Source organism: Trematomus bernacchii, unplaced genomic scaffold, assembly GCF_902827165.1.
Source record: "Trematomus bernacchii unplaced genomic scaffold, fTreBer1.1, whole genome shotgun sequence".
Lineage (NCBI taxonomy): Eukaryota > Metazoa > Chordata > Actinopteri > Perciformes > Nototheniidae > Trematomus > Trematomus bernacchii.
The window spans coordinates 1,650,885-1,670,784 of record NW_022987714.1 but is presented as its reverse complement, the minus strand read 5'-3'; the positions used below and the strand labels follow the sequence as shown (position 1 = coordinate 1,670,784).

General features: G+C 38.4%; 4 protein-coding genes across 7 annotated transcripts; 1 reads left to right on the top strand and 3 right to left on the bottom strand.

Annotated features, from left to right (window-relative positions):
• Window positions 1-164: 164 nt before the first annotated feature.
• On the bottom strand, window positions 165-5,651 carry cd151 (CD151 molecule). Of its 2 annotated transcripts, XM_034141235.1 has the most exons (9): window positions 5,467-5,651; window positions 4,469-4,553; window positions 3,842-4,033; window positions 2,487-2,561; window positions 2,072-2,092; window positions 1,643-1,747; window positions 1,196-1,351; window positions 529-615; window positions 165-407 (listed from the first exon to the last, which is right to left on the bottom strand). In XM_034141235.1, exons 2-9 carry the CDS (start codon window positions 4,550-4,552, stop codon window positions 348-350), a joined length of 780 nt encoding a protein of 259 aa, XP_033997126.1. In that variant the 5' UTR covers window position 4,553; window positions 5,467-5,651; the 3' UTR covers window positions 165-347. The 2 variants fall into 2 exon arrangements, with proteins under 2 accessions (XP_033997126.1, XP_033997127.1); XM_034141236.1 differs by lacking the exon at window positions 2,072-2,092 and having other exon boundaries at window positions 5,467-5,647.
• A 144-nt stretch (window positions 5,652-5,795) lies between these two features.
• On the bottom strand, window positions 5,796-13,996 carry cracr2b (calcium release activated channel regulator 2B). The gene is made up of 18 exons (XM_034141061.1): window positions 13,945-13,996; window positions 11,822-12,190; window positions 11,636-11,747; window positions 11,123-11,270; window positions 10,612-10,758; window positions 10,433-10,523; window positions 10,247-10,342; window positions 9,977-10,164; window positions 9,569-9,640; window positions 9,303-9,357; window positions 8,252-8,331; window positions 8,038-8,158; window positions 7,479-7,605; window positions 7,298-7,379; window positions 6,985-7,099; window positions 6,668-6,775; window positions 6,465-6,541; window positions 5,796-6,078 (listed from the first exon to the last, which is right to left on the bottom strand). Exons 2-18 carry the CDS (start codon window positions 12,077-12,079, stop codon window positions 5,997-5,999), a joined length of 1,959 nt encoding a protein of 652 aa, XP_033996952.1. The 5' UTR covers window positions 12,080-12,190; window positions 13,945-13,996; the 3' UTR covers window positions 5,796-5,996.
• A 318-nt stretch (window positions 13,997-14,314) lies between these two features.
• On the top strand, window positions 14,315-18,063 carry tmem138 (transmembrane protein 138). 3 transcript variants are annotated; one of them, XM_034142121.1, is made up of 5 exons: window positions 14,315-14,431; window positions 14,934-15,486; window positions 16,048-16,219; window positions 16,501-16,576; window positions 16,670-18,063. In XM_034142121.1, the coding sequence occupies exons 2-5, from the start codon at window positions 15,359-15,361 to the stop codon at window positions 16,780-16,782; spliced, it is 489 nt and encodes a 162-aa protein (XP_033998012.1). In that variant the 5' UTR covers window positions 14,315-14,431; window positions 14,934-15,358; the 3' UTR covers window positions 16,783-18,063. The 3 variants fall into 3 exon arrangements, with proteins under 3 accessions (XP_033998012.1, XP_033998014.1, XP_033998013.1); XM_034142123.1 differs by lacking the exon at window positions 14,315-14,431 and adding an exon at window positions 14,446-14,728; XM_034142122.1 differs by lacking the exon at window positions 14,315-14,431 and adding an exon at window positions 14,446-14,732.
• On the bottom strand, window positions 17,966-19,814 carry tmem258 (transmembrane protein 258). The gene is made up of 4 exons (XM_034142124.1): window positions 19,699-19,814; window positions 19,246-19,355; window positions 18,223-18,351; window positions 17,966-18,121 (listed from the first exon to the last, which is right to left on the bottom strand). Exons 1-3 carry the CDS (start codon window positions 19,699-19,701, stop codon window positions 18,225-18,227), a joined length of 240 nt encoding a protein of 79 aa, XP_033998015.1. The 5' UTR covers window positions 19,702-19,814; the 3' UTR covers window positions 17,966-18,121; window positions 18,223-18,224.
• Between the last annotated feature and the right edge of the window lie 86 nt (window positions 19,815-19,900).

Sequence of the window (19,900 nt, the reverse complement as noted above, 5' to 3'; positions counted from 1 at the left end):
AAAACAAGATAATCAACAAGACTATCTCTGATTGTTAAATGAAACAACACGCTGCTTATATTTCTATGCTCTTTAAAACGTGTGTTTTTGGTTACATGTTTATCCACACATTATATTTTTTGATAAAAAGTAGAATGTATTTAGAGCATGCAATGGCATTTAGCATAAAAAGGACATCGCTGCCCAGCAGCATTACATCATCATCTTTAGTAGCTGTTTTGGCAATAATCATGTTATACTTTGAATTGGCAACTTCACAGCATCCACAACTCAGTTAATAACGGGGAATTAAAATACTTAAACATTTTACAATTTACACAATCTGCATTATTAAAGAAAGTCAAAAATCAGTACGGATCCTCTTTCAAATTTTGATAGAGGCAGCAAGTAAACATCATCCCCACAAGCTGAAAGAGAAAAGAAAAGAGGAAATGGTTAATTTCCCACTGCACAAAGTAAACCATTGTTCATTGTTTAGCATTTAACATTACAAAATAAGTTAATGTTAAGTTATATTTTGCTCTTTACCTGTAAAAATGCAATCCCAATGCCCACTGCACCAAGAATATACAACTGACTCAGGATGAACTCCTCTAGTTTCATAATGCAGCCTCCCTGGAAGCATGAGAGAGGAAATCAATTAATACATAGTTTTAACTTCACATTAATCCAAATCCCAGGGTTCATACACTTTTTCACCAATGATTTTCAATGACTTTTCCATGACTTCTCCATGACCTTTACCTAATTTTCCATGACCAAAAACATTACTCTTTCTCAGCGGTACCACTGAACATTGTTTATTTTAACATGGAACAGGAAAATAAGGTCTGCATATGAAACATGTTGTGCCTATCTAAAACAAATCCAATAGTAGGCTTACTAGCTTCTTCACGCTAAAGCAACTAAAATCTCTCACCAGCAAAATACCTCGACAGTTAAATGCCATTTTACGTTTCATTACTATACAGTATGTATTATCATTATAGTATTACTATTTTGGCGATTAGATAAAATATAAATTATATTTGATGCAACTTTAGTTAAATTTCCATGACTTTTCCAAAACTTTGGGAAAAATATTGTTTTCCATAACTTTTCCAGGGCCTGGAATTAGCATTTTGAATTTCCATGACTTTTCCAGGTTTTTAATGACCGTAAGAACCCTGAAATCCACTCAGACCGCTCTCCCTACCTCCACCTTGTAGATGTTGGAGGGATGGTCCCTGAGGCCACAGAGGTCATCAGGACTCTTACAGCAGCTGTCAGGAACGAGACGCTTGTTGTGTGGTTCCTGGATCCACGCACAGTCTCTCCAGTCTGAGGAGTTGTAACTGCCACAACACTTAAACTGAGAGGGAGCCGGTGCAGAGAGGGACAGAAGAAAGAATAAAGGTGTCAATTATCCTCACAAACAAAATAAACATAAGCCTTCGTCACGGCCGTGTCATCAAATGCTTGTGTACTTTATATATAAGTGTGCCTGCATTAAATAGATGAGAGAAAAAGAGGAGACAACGTTGACTAACATTGAATTGTATTCACATCGCTATCCAAATTTAAGTTGTTGATGTGGTCTTACTTTTTGTCCGTCTGGCACTTAAATCATCTGTGATTTAAACATAAAGTGTAATTTCCACACCTCCTGCTGGAGTTTATCCACAGCCTGCGTGACGCCATTCTCGCCCGGCTGCTTGTATTTCTCCTGCATGGTCACCTTCAGGTTCTGTCTGAGCTCCTCATCCAGCTGAGAGTAAGAAATCACAACTTTAGTGGTTACTCAAAAAAAGATATCTGCTATCTGAAAATGTCATCCCTTTAATTAAAATAACCCCATGTCAAGTTTCTTTCCTCCCTTGTAACATTCCTCTTTACCTGTTCAATGGACTCACAATACTCAAAATATATGAGCAATGTCTAGCTCTACGTGAACATTTACCAAATGGAAAACAATACAAATTTGCAAATAAGTTGTGTGTTTCTCGACTGAATAAGTGCAAACAATCCATTTTATATCAACCTGTCAGAGAAACAGGTTGATATAAAATGGAGACAGGTGGCAGCAGATTACCTGGTAGCAGAAAGGGAAACACTGGAGCAAGAAAAGGGAGGAAGAGAGAGATGTGAGAAGGATGGAAAAACAGGACAAATGAAAAACATGCACAGAGAGGCATGCAGAGAAGATTTCACAACAGAGTGCAGACATGCAGGTGTTTCTTCAGTGGTAAAACCATTTGAATAGAAATGACGAAGAAAAAATGAATAGTTTTCAAAACATTAAGGGATTATGGAAGAACCAAAATATACAGAAAGAAAAGGAATTGTCTTTTTCAATTGCTGCAGTCCAATCTCATATAAATGGTGTCTAGTGAACAACAATACAATCATCTGGTACACACTGTTCAAGACCTTATAAAGACATATTTAGGTTGAAAATGACTTTATGTTGGACTATCAGTCAGTATACTATATGTAAAATACTTTACCTCTTGGTAGGTTATGTAAGCCAGCACGCCAGCAATGATTTCCAGCAGGAAAATACAGATCAACAAGACCAAATACTGAAGGGGATGGACGAGAAATAAACATGAACAGAGCTATAAATGAACTGAAGTTGAAACATATCAATTCAAGCATTACAAGACAGTGCATTTCTGTGCTAACATACGACATTTTATATAATTTTAGACATGGCAATAGCTTTAAAAAGTACCTGTTCATGACTTAAAAACAAAATAAAAGTTTTACTCCAGTGAATTACTGATTCAAATGGGGGGTAGGATGTTACTCATTATTACAGTTGTGGTAAATATGGAACTAGACATAGCGTCATAGAGCTTGTGCAGTTTTACTTCTGTATAATACCCTCTCACTAGTGTCTGTCTGTCTCTCTCACACACTCTTCAGTCCTGCGATGCCGTTCATTCCTCTGGCATGAGCCGCACTCTAAATCTAAACTCTTAAAGACACACTCTGCGTGACTTGTCTGTTGTATCTGACAGCCCTGCCGGACATAATGACCCACACTGAAGGCAGGCAGACGAGACAGAAGGTCACCAGGGATTAACTTTCAACACACGACGACTCGGACAGGTTGTGTGTATAAACAGGAAGCTTGAAGGGGCTATCCTTGGTTTTTGATTCAACATAATTAAAGGAACACTAAACCCCAAAAACGATCATGTGTATATAACTTCCTTAGATTCTTATATCAAACTTTATATTTCTCGCATACATCTACTGTGAACGATGAAACAAAAACAGAGGCATTTTAGATTTAGAACAAAAAGGAAAACTATATCAAAACATCTGTTTACAAACTCTCACACAACTTGTGCAAAAATAATCCATGTCTTATTTATCCAGTTGTATGCTCAATACTTCCCAAACACATGCATTTAGGCTCAAACTCAGTGCTATTGCTTCAACAGTACAGTGACAGACAAGTAGCACATCAGTGAAAGAGCACATTTTAGAGTTCATTATAGCAAATAAAAGAGTTTCTATTTGGTTGGAAATTATTGAGCATACGACTAGAGGAATAAAGTGATATTATATTACACAAGTTGAAAGAGTGCTTGTAAAAGAGTGCTTTGATAAAGTGTTCCTGTCTTTAAGCATGTGCCCCGTTTACTTAAATTCATCAGGAATTCTCTCAATTTTTTGTTTCCTCTTTCCCCATGGAGGGATTTGTAGACAAACAATTATTTTGGGGGTGACATATTCTTTTAAAAATAGGTTATTGCTTCAGGGGACTGAAGAAAAATCTAACTATATTAATATTTAAATGTAATTTAATTTCTCGGTCCCTGGGCACTGCTTTGCGTCTGCTCCATCTTACCACAATCAAGAGAGCCCTCATCTCCTTCAGAGTGGCACAGCATCCGATGATCCCGGTCACTATCACAATGACCCCGGCAGCTATCAGGATGTAAGCTGAGGCCGAGTAGAAGCTGGAGTTCAGTAGACTGATGTAGTCGCTCTTTTCCACCAGAGTCCACACTCCCACTGCCAGCACAGCCGCTCCTGCCAGCTGAAGGAACGCACCGTTATCAGAACAACTCAAACCAGATGCTCTTATGAAGAATGCTCCACATAATGTTTTTAAAGAGCTCCTAAAATGTGACAGTGATGCAAAAGGACAACGCCTTCTTCTTTCCCTGCCAGCCTCAAGAAACTTTCAGCTAAATTAGTTTTTATTAGCTGATGGGTAGGTTTTTTTGTATAATTGTATTTATTGAAACTATGTGGGGCATTATACACATTTTCATTGAATATAAGGAAGTTGTTTCTCCAACAATAGAAATGAAAGCAAGCTGTGATATGACACAGTGTTGTAAGAGGAACCTCTATGTTAGTCTCTGAGGCATATGGCTATTATAGGTAAACGTTTATTATTACAACTAATGGTATTCATATTTATCCCAGTATCCAAAGGAGCTCTTAACATAGAGTTTTGTTGACTTACCCAAAACAGAATGTTAAAGAGAAAAAGTAAATACTTCAGACAAATTGTCCCACAGCTGAGTCTGTTTCCACCTTGAGCTTCCATTCTGAAATAGAAAATATACATGTTAGTACACTTTATGTTGATGTGCATTACCAAATGAAAAACTTTCAGGAGAAGATTGAAAAACATAGACATAATGAACACAAGCAGAGAGCTAGTCGACTCTGCATTAATACTAAAGCAAAGATTATTATCACACAATTTACTATCTTTGTACTCGTAGGACCGCAAACTAAATCCTATTAGGGCCATATCTGATTGAGACTGGTCACCATAAACATTTAGGAATTTCCTCTTTCAGTCTGATTGACATGCTTCACTACAGCACACATATCATATTCGGACTAGTATTTAACGTTTTGTATGTGTTAGTTTTGAGTATAATCTAAAAGTTTGCCAAAAATGAAATGTGGTGCATTTTGAAAGTTGGTCAAACAGAGTCATGGAAACATGTCCAAGATGAAATCAAATATGTTGTGGGGAAAACATACTTAACTTGTGTCACATGTCATCAAGCAGACAGATATATATATGTGCCCATCCCAGCCATTTAACTTGATATATATTGTAAGTCGCTTTGGATAAAAGCGTCAGCCAAATGAAATGTAATATTCTCACACTCCAGTGATACACTGTTGACTTTGAACTCTTTATGAGTTAGTCTGTCTCTATCCTAACCTGAAATAAACTTTACACTACTTCTATTTTAAGTTGTGTCTCTGAGCATCATGCAGTGTGAGAATAAACACACACACAAAACAAAGACAATCTCCAGAGAGAGTCAAGTGACACTAACACCTGAAAAATACTGTCTTTCTATTCACAAGACAAAGTATTACATGTGAAAATGTGACTGTCAGGCAGCTCCTAATGGTCATAACATAAAAAGTTATTTTTAACTCATTGTGTCATGGAAAAACTGCTCTCCCTTTCCGTTGAGACTAAAATACTCCTACCTGATTTTAGATGGAGGGCCGTGAGAGTGTCGATTATCGAGGCAACGTCTTCCCAGATCCCACCAACCCCAGTGTCGATGTGCTGTGTCTATGAAGGTTAACGGCAACAGCGTCGGTTCTCAGTTGACACTCAGACCAGAGCCTCCTACTCAGGCGTCTGAGTCCGCTTTTGGCTCAGCAGGCAGCTCACCCCTCCACCAGCTTTATGGAGAACATGGCTGCCCCCAGCTGGATTCGCACGCATATGAGATCTAATACAATTGTGCAGCTTGGAAGATGTTCTTAAAAAATGACTGAGACAACAAAGGAGTTATCAAAAATGTGTTTTATTGGATGGATTATAAATAACTGTTACAGATACTGTAATGTAAAGTTGTTCATAGATAATATCACTGTTTGATTCTTTGGTTTTACACGCTCGAAAAAAATAAATAAACTAAACTAAACTAAAACTAAGTGACCACAGAACTTGGGAACCTGGGAGTTTTAGTTAGAAGTCTTTATTTTTTAAAACTTTTGTCGTCCGTTTATCAACAGCAGACTTTTTTAGTCATGTCTTGACTCAGTAAAACTGCATCTTCACATTTACGATCAAGCTGGGAGACCAACATCCTAAAATGAAAAAAATGATGGGATCATTGTGCAGCAGAAACCACAACATTTGAGAATAAAAATGGGTTTGTAGTTCACACTGCTGATCCGGTTGCATTGCTCCATGTCTTGTCTATGATTAAAATTAGGAGATAAACTACACTCAGATTCTAGTTTATCAGGTACATCCCCTTTATATGTATTATAGTAGAATACATTTGTTAAAAGTGTTAAAACAGTTAGTAATTAAAATGAATAATCAGCAACAAACATTTTCTAATTCCAGTCTATCGATTGTGAGGATTTGCTACACTTAAGTGTACCAACAAAATGCAAACACAGCAGATACAAACATTTTGCAGGCTCTAGATGTGGATGTCAGACAGCAAAGAAACAAGATGCCATACCTAGCCAGATGAGTCATCAGCTCCTCCATGTTACATCCACTTTTAGCACTGCACTCGTAAAACAGAGCTTGGTGCTGCTGTATAATCCAGGAAGTAAAAAAAATAAATGACAGACTTATTTCCAAGATAATGTTCAGGGATTAGCGGTGTCATTGTGAGTAAATCACCGCACAAAGTTGTTTGAATATTCAAATGTGCCTAACCTCTGCTAGTCCCTGCCCCTCGGATGTCGTCACTCTTCTGCTGTGTGTGTCTGCCAGGTCCAGCTTGTTCCCCAGCAGCATCAGTACCGCACCTTCACACATCTTCTCCTGGGACAGACATACAACACACTTTAACAACACAACATTGTTGAGGGAAAGATATCACAAAATCTACACAAATATCAAACTAAAATGGACGCTCAGATTTATCACTCAGATGGCACATGTTGACATAGAAATGTTTGTATTGTCAATCACAAGCATGTGTATGCAAAAGTATCCTAAACTGTTTTGCATGTTTTTCACCACCTGCTTACCTTCACAGAGTCCATCCACCCTCTCACAGCGGTGAAGGAGGAGGGTTGAGTCACGTCATACATGGCAAGGATACCGTCAGCTTTACGGTAGTACTGCTCAGTGATGCTGCTAAACCTGAACACACATAAGGAATAAGAAAAGAAAACACACCCATAAATAGCTCAATATTAGGAGGCAATGAAAAACTAAACCTCAAATGGCATGTAAAATCAAAGTCAAAGTCAACTTTATTGTCAGTCTTTCAGTTTGTGTGTACAGACAATACAATCATGCCACAAAAAAGCACAAGACGGGTAATCGCAGGAATCTGACCTCTCCTGTCCTGCAGTGTCCCACAGCTGCAGGGTGACGGTGGTGGAGCCCAGAGACAGGCTCTTCATCTGGAAATCTATACCTGGAAGCAACAAAGACTTAGGGTGTCATATGTTTGACATATATTTACTCAGGAGCACATTAGCCATTGTGAAAGAGTGAAAATAAAAGAAAAGCTTACCTACAGTAGCGCTCATGTTACTATAGAAGTGTCCTGTGCAGTAGTGCTGGATGAGGGAGCTTTTACCCACCCCTGAGTTACCAAGGAATACCACCTTGAACACTCGCTGAGGACTGACAATTGTGCTCTAAAATTCAGGTAAAAGGACCACACTTATCATTTTTTTCTTTGCATTTAAGAGAATACATATTTGTTTATATAGCGCAATATTATAAATGACACATTTGATTCTTTACACAGCAAAAGAATACCTTTTGTCTTTAGACCCTCGCAGCAGACAAGAAAAAACTCCCAAAGAAACCCCACAATTAACTGGGAAAAAAGTGGAAGAAACCTCAGCGAGAGCAATCGAAGGAGAGAAGGATCCCTCTCCCAGGACGGACAGCCATGCAATAGATGTCGTGTATAGATTAAAAAACATATATATTTAATGTAAACTCCATCATAGCTGTGCAGATTATAACAAGCCTCTGAGTAGCATGTTTATCAATAAAGAGCTTTAAATGTGTTATAAAATTGATGCATTTGGGATTCATGTTATTATCAATATGTTCCCTACCTGAGTTTGCACCTGCTCAACATTTTCACACCTGACTCTACATGACGGTTGGTGTCTCTTGGATGAATTTGTCACTTCTGTCTCTTTTTCCTGCTCCAGCTCATCGGATGAGCTCAGCTGTCTTTAGAATCAATGAATACACATAACATTAGTTGCTGCCTAGCATTAATGCAAATATGATAAATGTGATGTCGGCGCGGTTGGTCATACAAACCTTTTCAATGGCTTGTCTTGCAGTAAGTAGTTACCTATGACTGACCCTTGCTTCCGCAAAGGCTTTGTGACATTTGGATTCTAAAGGATTTTCGTGAAAAGTAAGGCAGAAGAAATGAGAAGCATTAAGGTTTGTGTAATTTGTAAGATTTGTTTCAATGGTTATGTACACTGTATTCTCTGAAGACATACTTATTGTTTCACAAAGGCAGATGTTTAAAAAGCAAGAAGTTTATTCTACTGCATAGAAGTTTAACATCATCATCATCATTTATCACCAATACACATGTTTGATTACAAACTATTTGACAAGACAAATATACAAGATATAAACAGCAGGCGTTTGTTGTGTAATGGAAATTATATATTTTTTAATTAATATTTTGTAGTATCTGTAAATGATCTCGCTATTATCCATCCCTATCCTTTAGAGTTGGACATAGCTAGTTAGCTTAGGCTATAAATGGCATTGGTTTACATTACAACCTGTCTATACACAGACAAACTATACATAAATCATTTGTTCAGAAACTTTGATCAAGATACATTCTTGGAAGAATTTGTAAAAAAAGAAAAACGGTTACAGGTTTGGCAAAACTGTCATATGTAAAAATGTGGATTGGATAAAGGGAACCTGCGTATAATTATCAGTCCTTCAATATAATAAGGATTGGTAGTTAGTTAAATACTGACCCATTTTTGTTCACCTTCAATATTAAATATATAAATGCTTTTTTTCTTCAAATTGGCACAGATAGAATAAATGTCTTTTCAACAAAACCCTTCACTCCATTGACTACCTTTACAAGAAAGAGAAAAAGTGCTGACATCCCAAAACCCCAAACAGGGTCACTGAACAAACGTTCAATGAATAACCACCAATAAAAGCTGCCCATATAAATAATCATTGTCCAGAGGATGAAATAAAGCATGAAGCCGTTCATAGACTTAGCTTATGTTGGATAAATCTGCTGTGTCCACGGGGTACAAAGGTCTTCTCTGAGGTAATAAGTGAGAGGCAGAGGAGGAAGGACAGAGCGTCTGTGACTAACCCTCTTCTGGGACTGCTGGGCGTCTTTCTCATCTCGCAGCCTTTTGTTCATGTCCCTGACACAGAGAGAGAAAATCAATTAAAACAAAGATCATGCCTTTTACTGTTTATAGGTGGGTTAGTAAAAAAAAAAAAGGAGAGTTAACACACCGGAATTGCATAAGTTCCTTACAGACCTTTTTCATTTACACATTTTGTGGAGAAATGTATTTTACTTCACAACATATGAACTTGATTAAAACAGCAACAGCAGTTATTAAGACCTACCTCAGCAGCTCCAGCTGTTTGAAAAGACTATCCTTCTCTTTCTGCATGTTCCTCGACACCTTCATCACGTTTCTACATTGGAGCAAATCAAAAAAGATTGAGGAAAATGAATCTATATTCTTCTTATTGTCGACAAATCCCAGGAAAAGACCAAAACCAACAATAAATTATTCCTTTTTAGTACTGCCTATTCTGCCAAAACCTGATATACTTGAACTCCTTCATTACGATGAACAAGGTCACTGTAGTTTAATCCATGTTGATTCTACAAACACCGTCTTACTGCTACTACTCACCAGAAAATACCAAATGTGTGTTAATATACAACATAACATAGTCCCCAACTAAAACTAGTTTATTAGAAAAAAACAGTTTTTGTTTTATTTATGACATGCCGTTATCCCTCACCTCTGCTTGGACACTTGTTCCTGTGCAGTGCTGAGCTGCATCACGTTGAGCTGACCCAGGGCCAGCTGCAGCTGCTCCCGGCTGCTCTCCACCTGCTCCTGCAGCTGCACGTTGAGGCTCCGCAGCTGCTGGTTCTGCTCCTTGATGTTTACCTGTTCACAGCTCAGCTGCCGGATTCTGGTCTCCAGCTTAGGATAAAGACAGGTCCGGATGATTTACTCATAAAACTGAAACTCTTTAGGAAAACTTGAGTACTGTTTGTACACTTACCTCTTTCTGTTTAGTCAGTGTATTCTCCAACTCCTGCTCCCGCATATTCAGCTCCTCCTTAAGTTCTTGTCCTCTCTGCTTCTTTCCAATACTGTCCTTTAATTCACAAGAAATTCATTTAATGCTATTATCGTGAACACAAAGGTAAATGGCACAAAGGGTGGACTATATAGCACAAGTATGTACCTGAGCCAGGTGTTTCTCTCTCTCCTCCCTGATTTGGTTTTCCATTTCTTCATTTATGGACCGAACAACCTGGTCATGTTCGATCTCGCGTCTAAAACAGAAACAGTTGATTGATTTTTACTCACAGTTGAATGGGGCATGATGAGTTGTTTGTGAGGACATTGGGAGGAAGTGTGTACCTGCGTAGAGCTTGTTCCAGGCTGTCTCTCTCTCTGATGGAGTCCTGCAGATGGGACACTGCGTGGATCAGGACGCCCTCCAGGATGCTCAGCAGCTCCGGTCTGTCTCTCTGGAGTTCACACCACACAAAGGAGAGCTCCTGCTGACTGACACACAACACACAACTGTTAGAGCAGCTGAGGACCTTAGCAGCACAACACCAATCACTAACAGTATAACAGGTGCAGGGTTCAGTTTTGGAATGAACTCTGTGATTACTTTGAAGGATATAGTTGGATTTGTTTTGCATTATTCAGGAAGGTGTTTCTACTATTTCGCCACCACACTCTTGACAATGAAGGTAGGCTAAATAACAGAAACAACTCTGAATTAAACTGCATTAAAGCCTGGTTTACCTGATAAACTGAGTGTAAATGGTGCTCTTCTGTTGCTAGTTTTCAAGTCATGAGTAATACAAGTGTTAAGTCTAAAATAAAATAAACAGATATCACTTTATGACATTGATCTTACTCTTTAAAGACTTTGTCAGCGCCCAACTCTGTCAGTATGTTAACCAGTCTGAGTGCAGAGGGGTCCTGGGACCAGTCCACCTGCTCTGTATCTGCTTCTGTTTCGACTTGACTCAGCTCAGTCGTATCATCAAGCCCCACAAACTCACCTGCAGCAGACAGAGAAAGGCAAAGAGGATTTGTGAAAAAACAGTGGCTTTCCCCTCAAAGTCATGGAGAACTAAGTTCTCAAATCTCTCACAACTGCACATTTAACAATGGGACGAAACTAGAAAAATATTTATATATATATTTTCAAGACAAATGGATTAATTGAAACTAGATTTCATATATTAAATATATTCAGTGTAATATGAATAATAAAATTGAGAAATACAGTAAATCTCCATATTTGAGAGGCAGATAAAATATTTTTGTATAAAAAATTAATTGAGGATGAATCGATTGAAGTGACTATTTTTCTGTCGAGTGACTAAGCTAAAAAAAATCGACTTTTCGTTGCAGCTCTACTCACCAAATCCTGTTTTAAACTCAACAGGAGTGAGGAATCCATTGCTCTCTCTGTCCAGACTCTCAAAAACGGTCTCCAGCTGCTCAGGGGACAGAGGCAACTCCCCTTGTAGCCTCTGGATAGAAAAAACAAAGTTCAAGATTCTACAATTAACTTAAATGTTGTTATTCTACCACATCGGATGCTCACCTGCATATCCCGCTTCGTGATGAACCCCTTCCCCTCCTTGTCACACAGCACAAACAGCTCCTTGGCCTTGCCCATGGTCTCTGCCAGGGGGCTTAACGGCGACGCTTCTCTGGCCCGGGGTGAGGTCAGCGGAGTGCGTGCCCCCCGGCCCAGCCTGGGGCTCCCAGACGGGAGGCCCCGGGGTCGGGGGCTCAGAAGTACTGCCTCCCCACTGCCCTGACCCACCAGCACTTCACCATCATTCAGCCATTTAGACATTCTGCACTGAGGCCGACAGGTATAGGCTGGGAGTTGGAGAGTTGTATTGTTGACTTTTAGTGTGTCATTTGGGGAACTCTTCTGTTTGCCTTGGAGTCATGAGAAGTAGACCTGTAATGTGAAGCATGACAAACAATCAATAAAACATAAATGTGTCATCATAAATAGTGAAGAAATACTAACCATTATCTGGTGAAATGGGAGGATAGGATACTTGTATTTGTCATATGGAATTATAAACGTTGGTCTAACAAGAGGAATATATTTAAAGCCCTAATGAGATTAATTAAATCTATGTATTTATGAACATTAACAGTTTGAGGCATAATCAGAGACCTTCACTTATTAACCAGAGTGAATAAAAAGACACTTTGGATCTTCTCTCTCTGTGTTGCAAGATATTGTGAGAAGCTGGCCTAAAGGTCCTCCCTTGTCAAACATGAGGTGCAAAACAAACACTGTGACTGGACACATATTCTACAGCTGCTGTGATCAGGTGTCGGGCATGTCCAAACTCTACAGTAGACACTTTTACAATTGTTTGAGGGACATGAAGGAAAGTTACTTTACATTTCTATACAAATTGTTCATATTCTAGGCCAGGTCAAACATAAATCCCTAGCTTTACGCAGCATAAGCAGTTGCCCCCACTGTTAATGAAGAGGAGGCACATTTAAAAACATGTGATGATGATGCCACTACTAAAGCTTGCCCTATACCAGGATGTGTGATGGTAAAACAACAGGATGGTATCATGTGAGGAGAGTTTCTGTGTACTCGAAGTAGAGGGCAGATTGCCTGGGGAGAGCAGATGCAAATAAAACATTTGCAGTTTGTTTGCATTGTCTGAAATACCACAATTGTATACAGATTTCACTCTTGAGAACTGCACTGAACATGTGCCTCAGTATCTCCACAAACACTCAAAAAACAGTATTTGATGATGGATACAAGATTGCATGTAATCTGTCTTCCGTTTGGATGACATTGCTATTACACAGGAAGAGCACATCAGCATAAATCATACATGGTTATTTTAAATTGAATTCAAAACAATTAGTGTTAAGTTAATGTTGATTTGTCAGTGCCTCTCCTTCCAGTATATCTAGTTATCTTTGCTATCTAAAATCATAAAACCAATATCTAAGAATATGCACTGGCTACTCCTAAAGCATTTTGCTGATGATCTATGCAGATCGAAACTTCTTTATAACATAAATATATGCTAGGATCCCAGATAAGGCACTTGTGCAAACATTATGCTGTGGATTTTGTATGTCAGTAAACCAACAGCCACGCCAAAGGTCAGATAAACTTACAAACTTAACACACACTATTTCGCAAAGTCGGTAAGTGAAGCGCCGTGTAGCAAATTACCACTTCTCAGGGAAAGTGAATTTACAAAGTGTACAACGTGTCGTAGGCTACAAAACTGTCAGTCAAAGGTCTAACACTTTCTGTGATAAATGTCAACACAAGACGACACTCGGTCTAACTTTATAAAACATATGTTTAAAAACACTGACAGCTCTGATAATACAACATCAAGTTGATATTCAGTAGCCAATATTTGCTAAATGCAGAATAGCGACTGTACCAACAAGTTTGAGAGAAAATGAGCTTGGCAACTTACAGTAAAATAAATCGCTTACATGCGCATTGTAGCTAGCTAAGGTAACTAAACCCAAGATAGTGAAGTAATGCACATTTATTATTAAAGAAGAAAGGAACCCCACACAACAGTTAGTCGGTTGTTAATCCACCAAGGCGGGAAGAGTGACCATAAGCGTATTCATATTTCTAAATAACATTGACTGTGTTTTATATAAATTCAGAGAAGTTGTAGAAACTTGGTGGCTACTCACCTGTAGTGTACTGGACGCAGGTGGCCACTACCTTTGATCAGCACAGTGCTGCAGTCACTTTACGTACTGACGTTAGCCGCTGGGTGGCAGTGAGCAATGTGTTTGATGAGAGTTTACCGTAGTGTGTGGAGTAGCACGAACAATGAATACCCACACTTTCCTTGCCTAACATGTTTATTCATTGTTTTTTCTTTCACACATCAGCTTCGTTTGAAAGCATTTAGGAAAAACAAGCAATTTAAAGCAACTAAAATGATACGGTGATCTCTATTATTGCTTTTAACTAAATGTTCTTGAACCTATCTCTTTGTTATTACGGTAAGTAGGAGCGTTACCATGGAAGTTACGGAAATACATTCGTTGCCGCTGAAAAGCAGCAGTGGAGGCTCAGAGTGGGTAGCATTGTTTGCAAAAAAGTAGAATATGAGCGTTGTAATGTTTCTTTTTGGCTCGATATGACTTCCTTTATTCTTCATACTTTGTTCTGGTAAGTGGGCGTCATTTTGTACATGTGAAGCTGTGATACAACAGTAGGAAGAACCAGTGTTATGATGGTAACGAAGCAAAACGTTTCTGGAGGGAGTTCCTCGAAATTAAAAACCGAGGTGTGCTATAAAATACAGTGATTTGTTTAGGTTGTAAAACAGTTAAATAACTATATCATGCGTCTCCAGGATTATCTGCAGCTGGTACTATAAATAACCTTTCCTTAGGCTACCGTCGTGGGTAGAGTAGATGAAGAGAAAGGGATCTGTGTCAACAACTAAACAAGAGTGGTGTTCACGTAGGTAAAATTAATCTGTAATCCTATGGTTGGCATCTCCATGTTTGTTTGTGTAAGAGTATGTGTGTGTTTACGGTGCTAAATTAGCTGTCTGCACGGCACTGGAGATGGCCAAGGCAAAGATATAAACAATCACAATGCTTCTTTTCTCATACCATACAACGACCTATCTTTTGTCTCATCGCTTCAATGTTCTCTCCTTCAGGAAATGCAGCAGACGAGGACACTTTCCACATCAAGGATGTCAACATGCAGCATATGAAAATATCTCAAATATCTAATCTGGTATCGTGGACTGCATTCAATCATCACCAAGACACTTTTCCCTGAGGACTACAAACAACATGTTTATGAACAGAGGGACTAACTGGAGTGGGGATAACCTAAAACAATAGAACATATTAGTAATAAGTATTTTGACTATGTGAATGGAGAAGTCATGTGAGTACTTTCTGCCTACTGTAGTCTACACCTCTGCAGTTTCTCTGTACTGAAGTATGTAGAGGGTGAATCTGAAAAGACTTGTGTCACCATCAAGTACCTAAGTTTTGCAAGTCTAAAGAAAACAGCCAGAAGCGAGGAGGTGAACAGACTGTGAGGCTTGGTGCTTTGCAAGATCCGTTCCTGAAGATGCTGCAGACTGGTAACTTCTCACTGGTGCTGCTAATCCAGCTGACACTGTTGGCCTATGACCTCTTCGTCAACTCCTTCAGTGAACTCCTGAGAGGAGCACCGGTCATCCAACTAGTGCTTTTCATGTAAGTCACTGAACTGTATGTTAAAATGATTTTGTATCTGTCATTAAGTCACAAACATGCTCCAGCTAATTGATTTCATTTTTAATACTGATTTGTTTAAATCATTGATTAAGTATTTTATAAGTCTAGCATTTTAAATTTGACTTTTTTCATAAAATTGGTTGTGGTTTTCATTTGGGGTATATGGACTATAACACAATATGTTTAAGGCTGAAAATATAATACATTTAAGATTAATTGATTAATCACACAACGTGAATACATTAGCAGTTAACCAAGGATTTATACTATTGAGATGCTCACACGCTATTTTGCTTTACTTATAGAAAGTCTTGTCACTCTTTGTGGTTTATCATCATTGAGGTTGTAAAAATAAATGACTTTCCTCTTCTACTCTTTTAGTAACCAACCATTACTGTTTCATAACAATATCCTGTATAGTGAAGCTTTGTCAAATATATTGTTGTGTGTTAAAACCCACATAACTGTATTTTGTTCACACATGACTCATTCCATCAGAAACCAGAAATACAAATTAACCATTAACATCTGTGTCTACAGCATGCAGGACATCGCCATCTTGTTCAACGTGATCATCATTCTGCTGATGCTGTTCAACACCTACGTGTTCCAGGTGGGCCTGGTGTCCCTGCTGCTGGAGAGGTTCAGGGCGCTGCTGATAATCTCTGCTCTTTACCTGACGCTCAGCATCTGCTTCCACTGCTGGGTGCTGGTAAGCTTTGTTACACCAACACAGAACCTGCATTTCAACTAACTCAAGTAAACACTAAATCATGAGAACATTTTGAAGTAAGCAATGTCATATCACAACTTAGATTTTTTTCATTAGTCTTAGCTTTTATAATTGTAATTTATTTTGGTTTTGATTATTTTTTCTGTGTCTCTGTATGCACCACTTATACCAAATGTGAATTCCTCATATGTGTAAATCCACTTGGTAATACAACTGATTAACGGTGGACACTTTTGAAACTAAGTATTTTTTTTTTTTAGAACCTCCGATGGTTTCAGTCAAACCGATTTATTTGGACTGATGGTCTTCAGGCTCTTTTTGTGTTCCAGAGAACAGGTAAGGGATGGCTTAATTTACAGGATAATTTCCCTTTGCAACTAATTTTCTTTATGTATTAGTTGAGTAAATGTTAATTTTTTCTGTCAACAGCGGCAGTGTTGTATTACTACTTCTACAAACGCACAGCTGAGTGTATGGGTGATCCGAGGCTGTATGAAGACTCTCTGTGGCTGCGTAACATCTTCGCCAGAGCTCGTCAGTGAAGAAGAGACAGTTTTGAGAAAGACTTTATGGAAAATCTTTTTGTATTATTTGTACATCTATGAATCACCCTATGTTAACTTGGAAAACCTTGTTTAACTTGCATATTTGAAAGATGAACGGATACAATTATTGGTTAACTGAAGTAAATGGGGCCGTGTTTAACAACAGCTGTTGACAAATTTACATGTTTGCTATTTTGTGATACTTGTCCATCTGTAAGACTGTTTTTTCAGAAGTTGGTTAAAGCAGCCCCCATTTATTTTCCCTTAGAGGCCTCAGAAAACAGTTTTCTGCAAGAATTTAAGGTCATCATATTGGGGATGAGGTATTCCTTTAAAAGGATCTGGGATGGAAGGCCCTTCTGACATTATAACACCAAGCATCATTATTTGCTATTCAGAATTGTTGACTATTTTCACAGCAAATTCTCAAGCTGTTTGTTTATTGGTGCTTCAACACCAAGTGAGGAGTTGGTTAAACAGCTTACAGTGGCAGGTAAGCCAACCGTAGTGGTATTGTATTAACCAGGATTGTGTCTGGTAATCTGTGGCCTTTGTAAATCAATTAGAGTGGCAGACAGCATGAGAAGCATTGAAAGAACATTAGTAAGATTTCAGTGTTTGCAAATGGCAAGCTTGTTTTGATTTGTAGTAATTCATCCATAAAACATGTAGTTATAGTTTTTTTGAAAATGTATGTTATTCCCTCCTCAAAGGAAGAAAATTGTTGGTTTGTTTGGCCTTATGTAAGGTTATTATGTGCTGTTTACATGGTTAATGTCATTTTAATAAGCCAATGTTCAAGTGAACTCTCTTCTCTGGGTGGGAATCTTTGAACAGTGTTCCCGCTGTTTTTAATAAATAATCCTTCTCTAATCCTGGTGTAATCCTTTCTTCACTCGAGTCAGTATTGACCTGTAGACAAGGTGAAGACTGCCCTATATTTAACACAAAGATTAATCAGGGCTTGAGGGTTTTAGGCACCATAGTGAAACACACCATAAATAGTCTTTAGGGTGTCAAAATAACATTCTAATAGCTAGAAAACAACAGTTCCATTGAACTTCGGGTCGCATCTAAATAAGAATTGATAGACAGTTTTTATACAATTGTTAAAATCTATGTGATCCATGGATTTTAGCTATTCATGCTGATATCAGGCTGAACAAAGAAGGACACCAAAAGTTGTACAAATCCCCTTTACTCATGACAAGAAAACCAGAGTCCATATGATCCTATTATGTTGTCAGTGCACTCCAATTAAATCCAGATTGTGTGATGAGTGATGTCCTTCGTTCCAATGGAATGTGTCATGTTCTTTCAAATCGGTCACACAAAACTGGAGGAAACGAGAGGAAACAAAGTTAACTTTCACAAATCTGTTTCAGTTATTAATAACAATAAAATAACTACAAGAGTTTAATAAGATGTTGAATGTACCTTCATACATAGATGCCAACCCAGAGTAGTAAGAACAGCACACCGAAGCCCATAAAAAGTGAAGCCACGAGGGAGATCAGCAGCTCTTTGTAGACGTCCCTGGTGTATTTTGTTGATGTTACCTCGTAGCTGATGAGAAGTTAAGGGCCAGCCATAAAAAAAGTACAACCAACAGCCACGTTCTGAGCTCTTTGACCATTCCAACGCCTCCTGTTGTCTAGCTTAATATGCAATTGTCCTTAGCGTACTATAGTTTACTATGTTTAGTGTCATTCTGAATGCTTTGATGAACTTTACATAAAATCACTGTTGAAAAAACAGTCAAAATTGAAAGCAATGAAAAATGTGCAAAAACGTTGGATAATTCAAACATAGTCCTGTTTTAACATTTAAGATTTAAACAAACTATAGTAACACATGCTGACTTTTTCACCTTCCTTATTTCCAATTGTGGATTTCTTCCCTTATCCCATTTTGACTCTGAACGACTGAACTATGACATTTTTATGTCAACAATTTCGTTATAAACTGAGGACAATGAAGCCAAAATTAGCTTCCTCTATATTTTAAAGATACGATTTAAAGTGAAAAAAATATATATCTGTAATAATCCTGTACTACACAGGAAAACAATGTGGACAACCCATGGGTTTAACCTAAAGCAGGAAGAAAGTCTGTAAAGTGCCAAGTTGGGTACTTTTCTTTTTTCGACCAAATAATTACAGCTAAATTGGGAGTTTGTTTTTTAGTATATGTGAGCATCTGACTGCTTGTGTTTGTTGCTTCATCAAAGCCTAATTTTTAGTGCCAATAACCAATTCTGTAAGTTATGTGTTATTGTAACCAACTAAATCAGGGGCTGAACTATGAACTTGAAGTAAGATGCTCTATAACATGTAGAGGCACTGATATGCTGCTCAACCTAATCTTGTACCGTGTTACTGCAGGTTGCTATACTTCGGTAGCCTAATGTGTCCTGTAGCACGTAAACAGTGTTTTGTAGAACAAGTAGTGAAAGGATACACGAAGAACCAGGCGGTGAAGAACATGCCGATGGCCAGCAGGACCACGGTGAGGTGGGGGAACACAGCCGGGTTCACCGGGCTGGTGTATCTGGTCATAGCTTCGAGTTCCTGCAGCCACAGAGGAAAGGATAAAACCAGGTTAAAAAAACAACATATCCAGCAAAAACACCAGCCATTAACGCCTATCATAATGCACCGCGTCAATGGCGTTTAAATAGTTTTGAAACACGTATATGTGGTTTTATTAGAGCGGCGACATCACTGGATTTGACATGTGAAGCTAATGTTGCTACTTTGCCTATCTACAACGTTAGCTACGCCAAGGATACAATCACATAGAAAACAAATTATTTTGCTGGTTAAACTATGAACATCGTATAAAGATAAACCGCTTACCATTGCATAATACAAATAGAAAGTCAATAAACACGATAGATTTAAGTTATTTTACCATTTTGCTTTGCAGAGGAGCTCCTTTTTCTATGGTCCAAGATGATAAGGCCACGTACTGACTATCACTTCCTGGTTTTTGCGTGACGTACAGTTGACGTTAGCCAAAAAGTGTTTTTTACCCCTCAGTTGAGCTTCTCAGGCTGGCTGCAAATGCATTCCCTATTAGTAATTCCGTTTGTGTATAACATTTGAGTCACTCG

Coding starts and splice junctions, on each gene's coding strand:
- cd151 (XM_034141235.1), bottom strand. CDS start 4,552: ATGGAAGCTCAAGGTGGAAACAGACTCAGCTGTGGGACAATTTGTCTG. Junction 2,562..3,841: donor TGAGGGCTCTCTTGATTGTG/GTAAGATGGAGC, acceptor CATCCCCTTCAG/TATTTGGTCTTGTTGATCTG. Junction 2,093..2,486: donor CTTACATAACCTACCAAGAG/GTAAAGTATTTT, acceptor TTCTTGCTCCAG/TGTTTCCCTTTCTGCTACCA.
- cracr2b (XM_034141061.1), bottom strand. CDS start 12,079: ATGTCTAAATGGCTGAATGATGGTGAAGTGCTGGTGGGTCAGGGCAGT. Junction 11,748..11,821: donor TCACGAAGCGGGATATGCAG/GTGAGCATCCGA, acceptor TTTTCTATCCAG/AGGCTACAAGGGGAGTTGCC. Junction 11,271..11,635: donor TGAGTTTAAAACAGGATTTG/GTGAGTAGAGCT, acceptor TGTCTGCTGCAG/GTGAGTTTGTGGGGCTTGAT.
- tmem138 (XM_034142121.1), top strand. CDS start 15,359: ATGCTGCAGACTGGTAACTTCTCACTGGTGCTGCTAATCCAGCTGACA. Junction 15,487..16,047: donor ATCCAACTAGTGCTTTTCAT/GTAAGTCACTGA, acceptor CTGTGTCTACAG/CATGCAGGACATCGCCATCT. Junction 16,577..16,669: donor TTTTGTGTTCCAGAGAACAG/GTAAGGGATGGC, acceptor TTCTGTCAACAG/CGGCAGTGTTGTATTACTAC.
- tmem258 (XM_034142124.1), bottom strand. Junction 18,352..19,245: donor TTCACCGCCTGGTTCTTCGT/GTATCCTTTCAC, acceptor ACTTCTCATCAG/CTACGAGGTAACATCAACAA.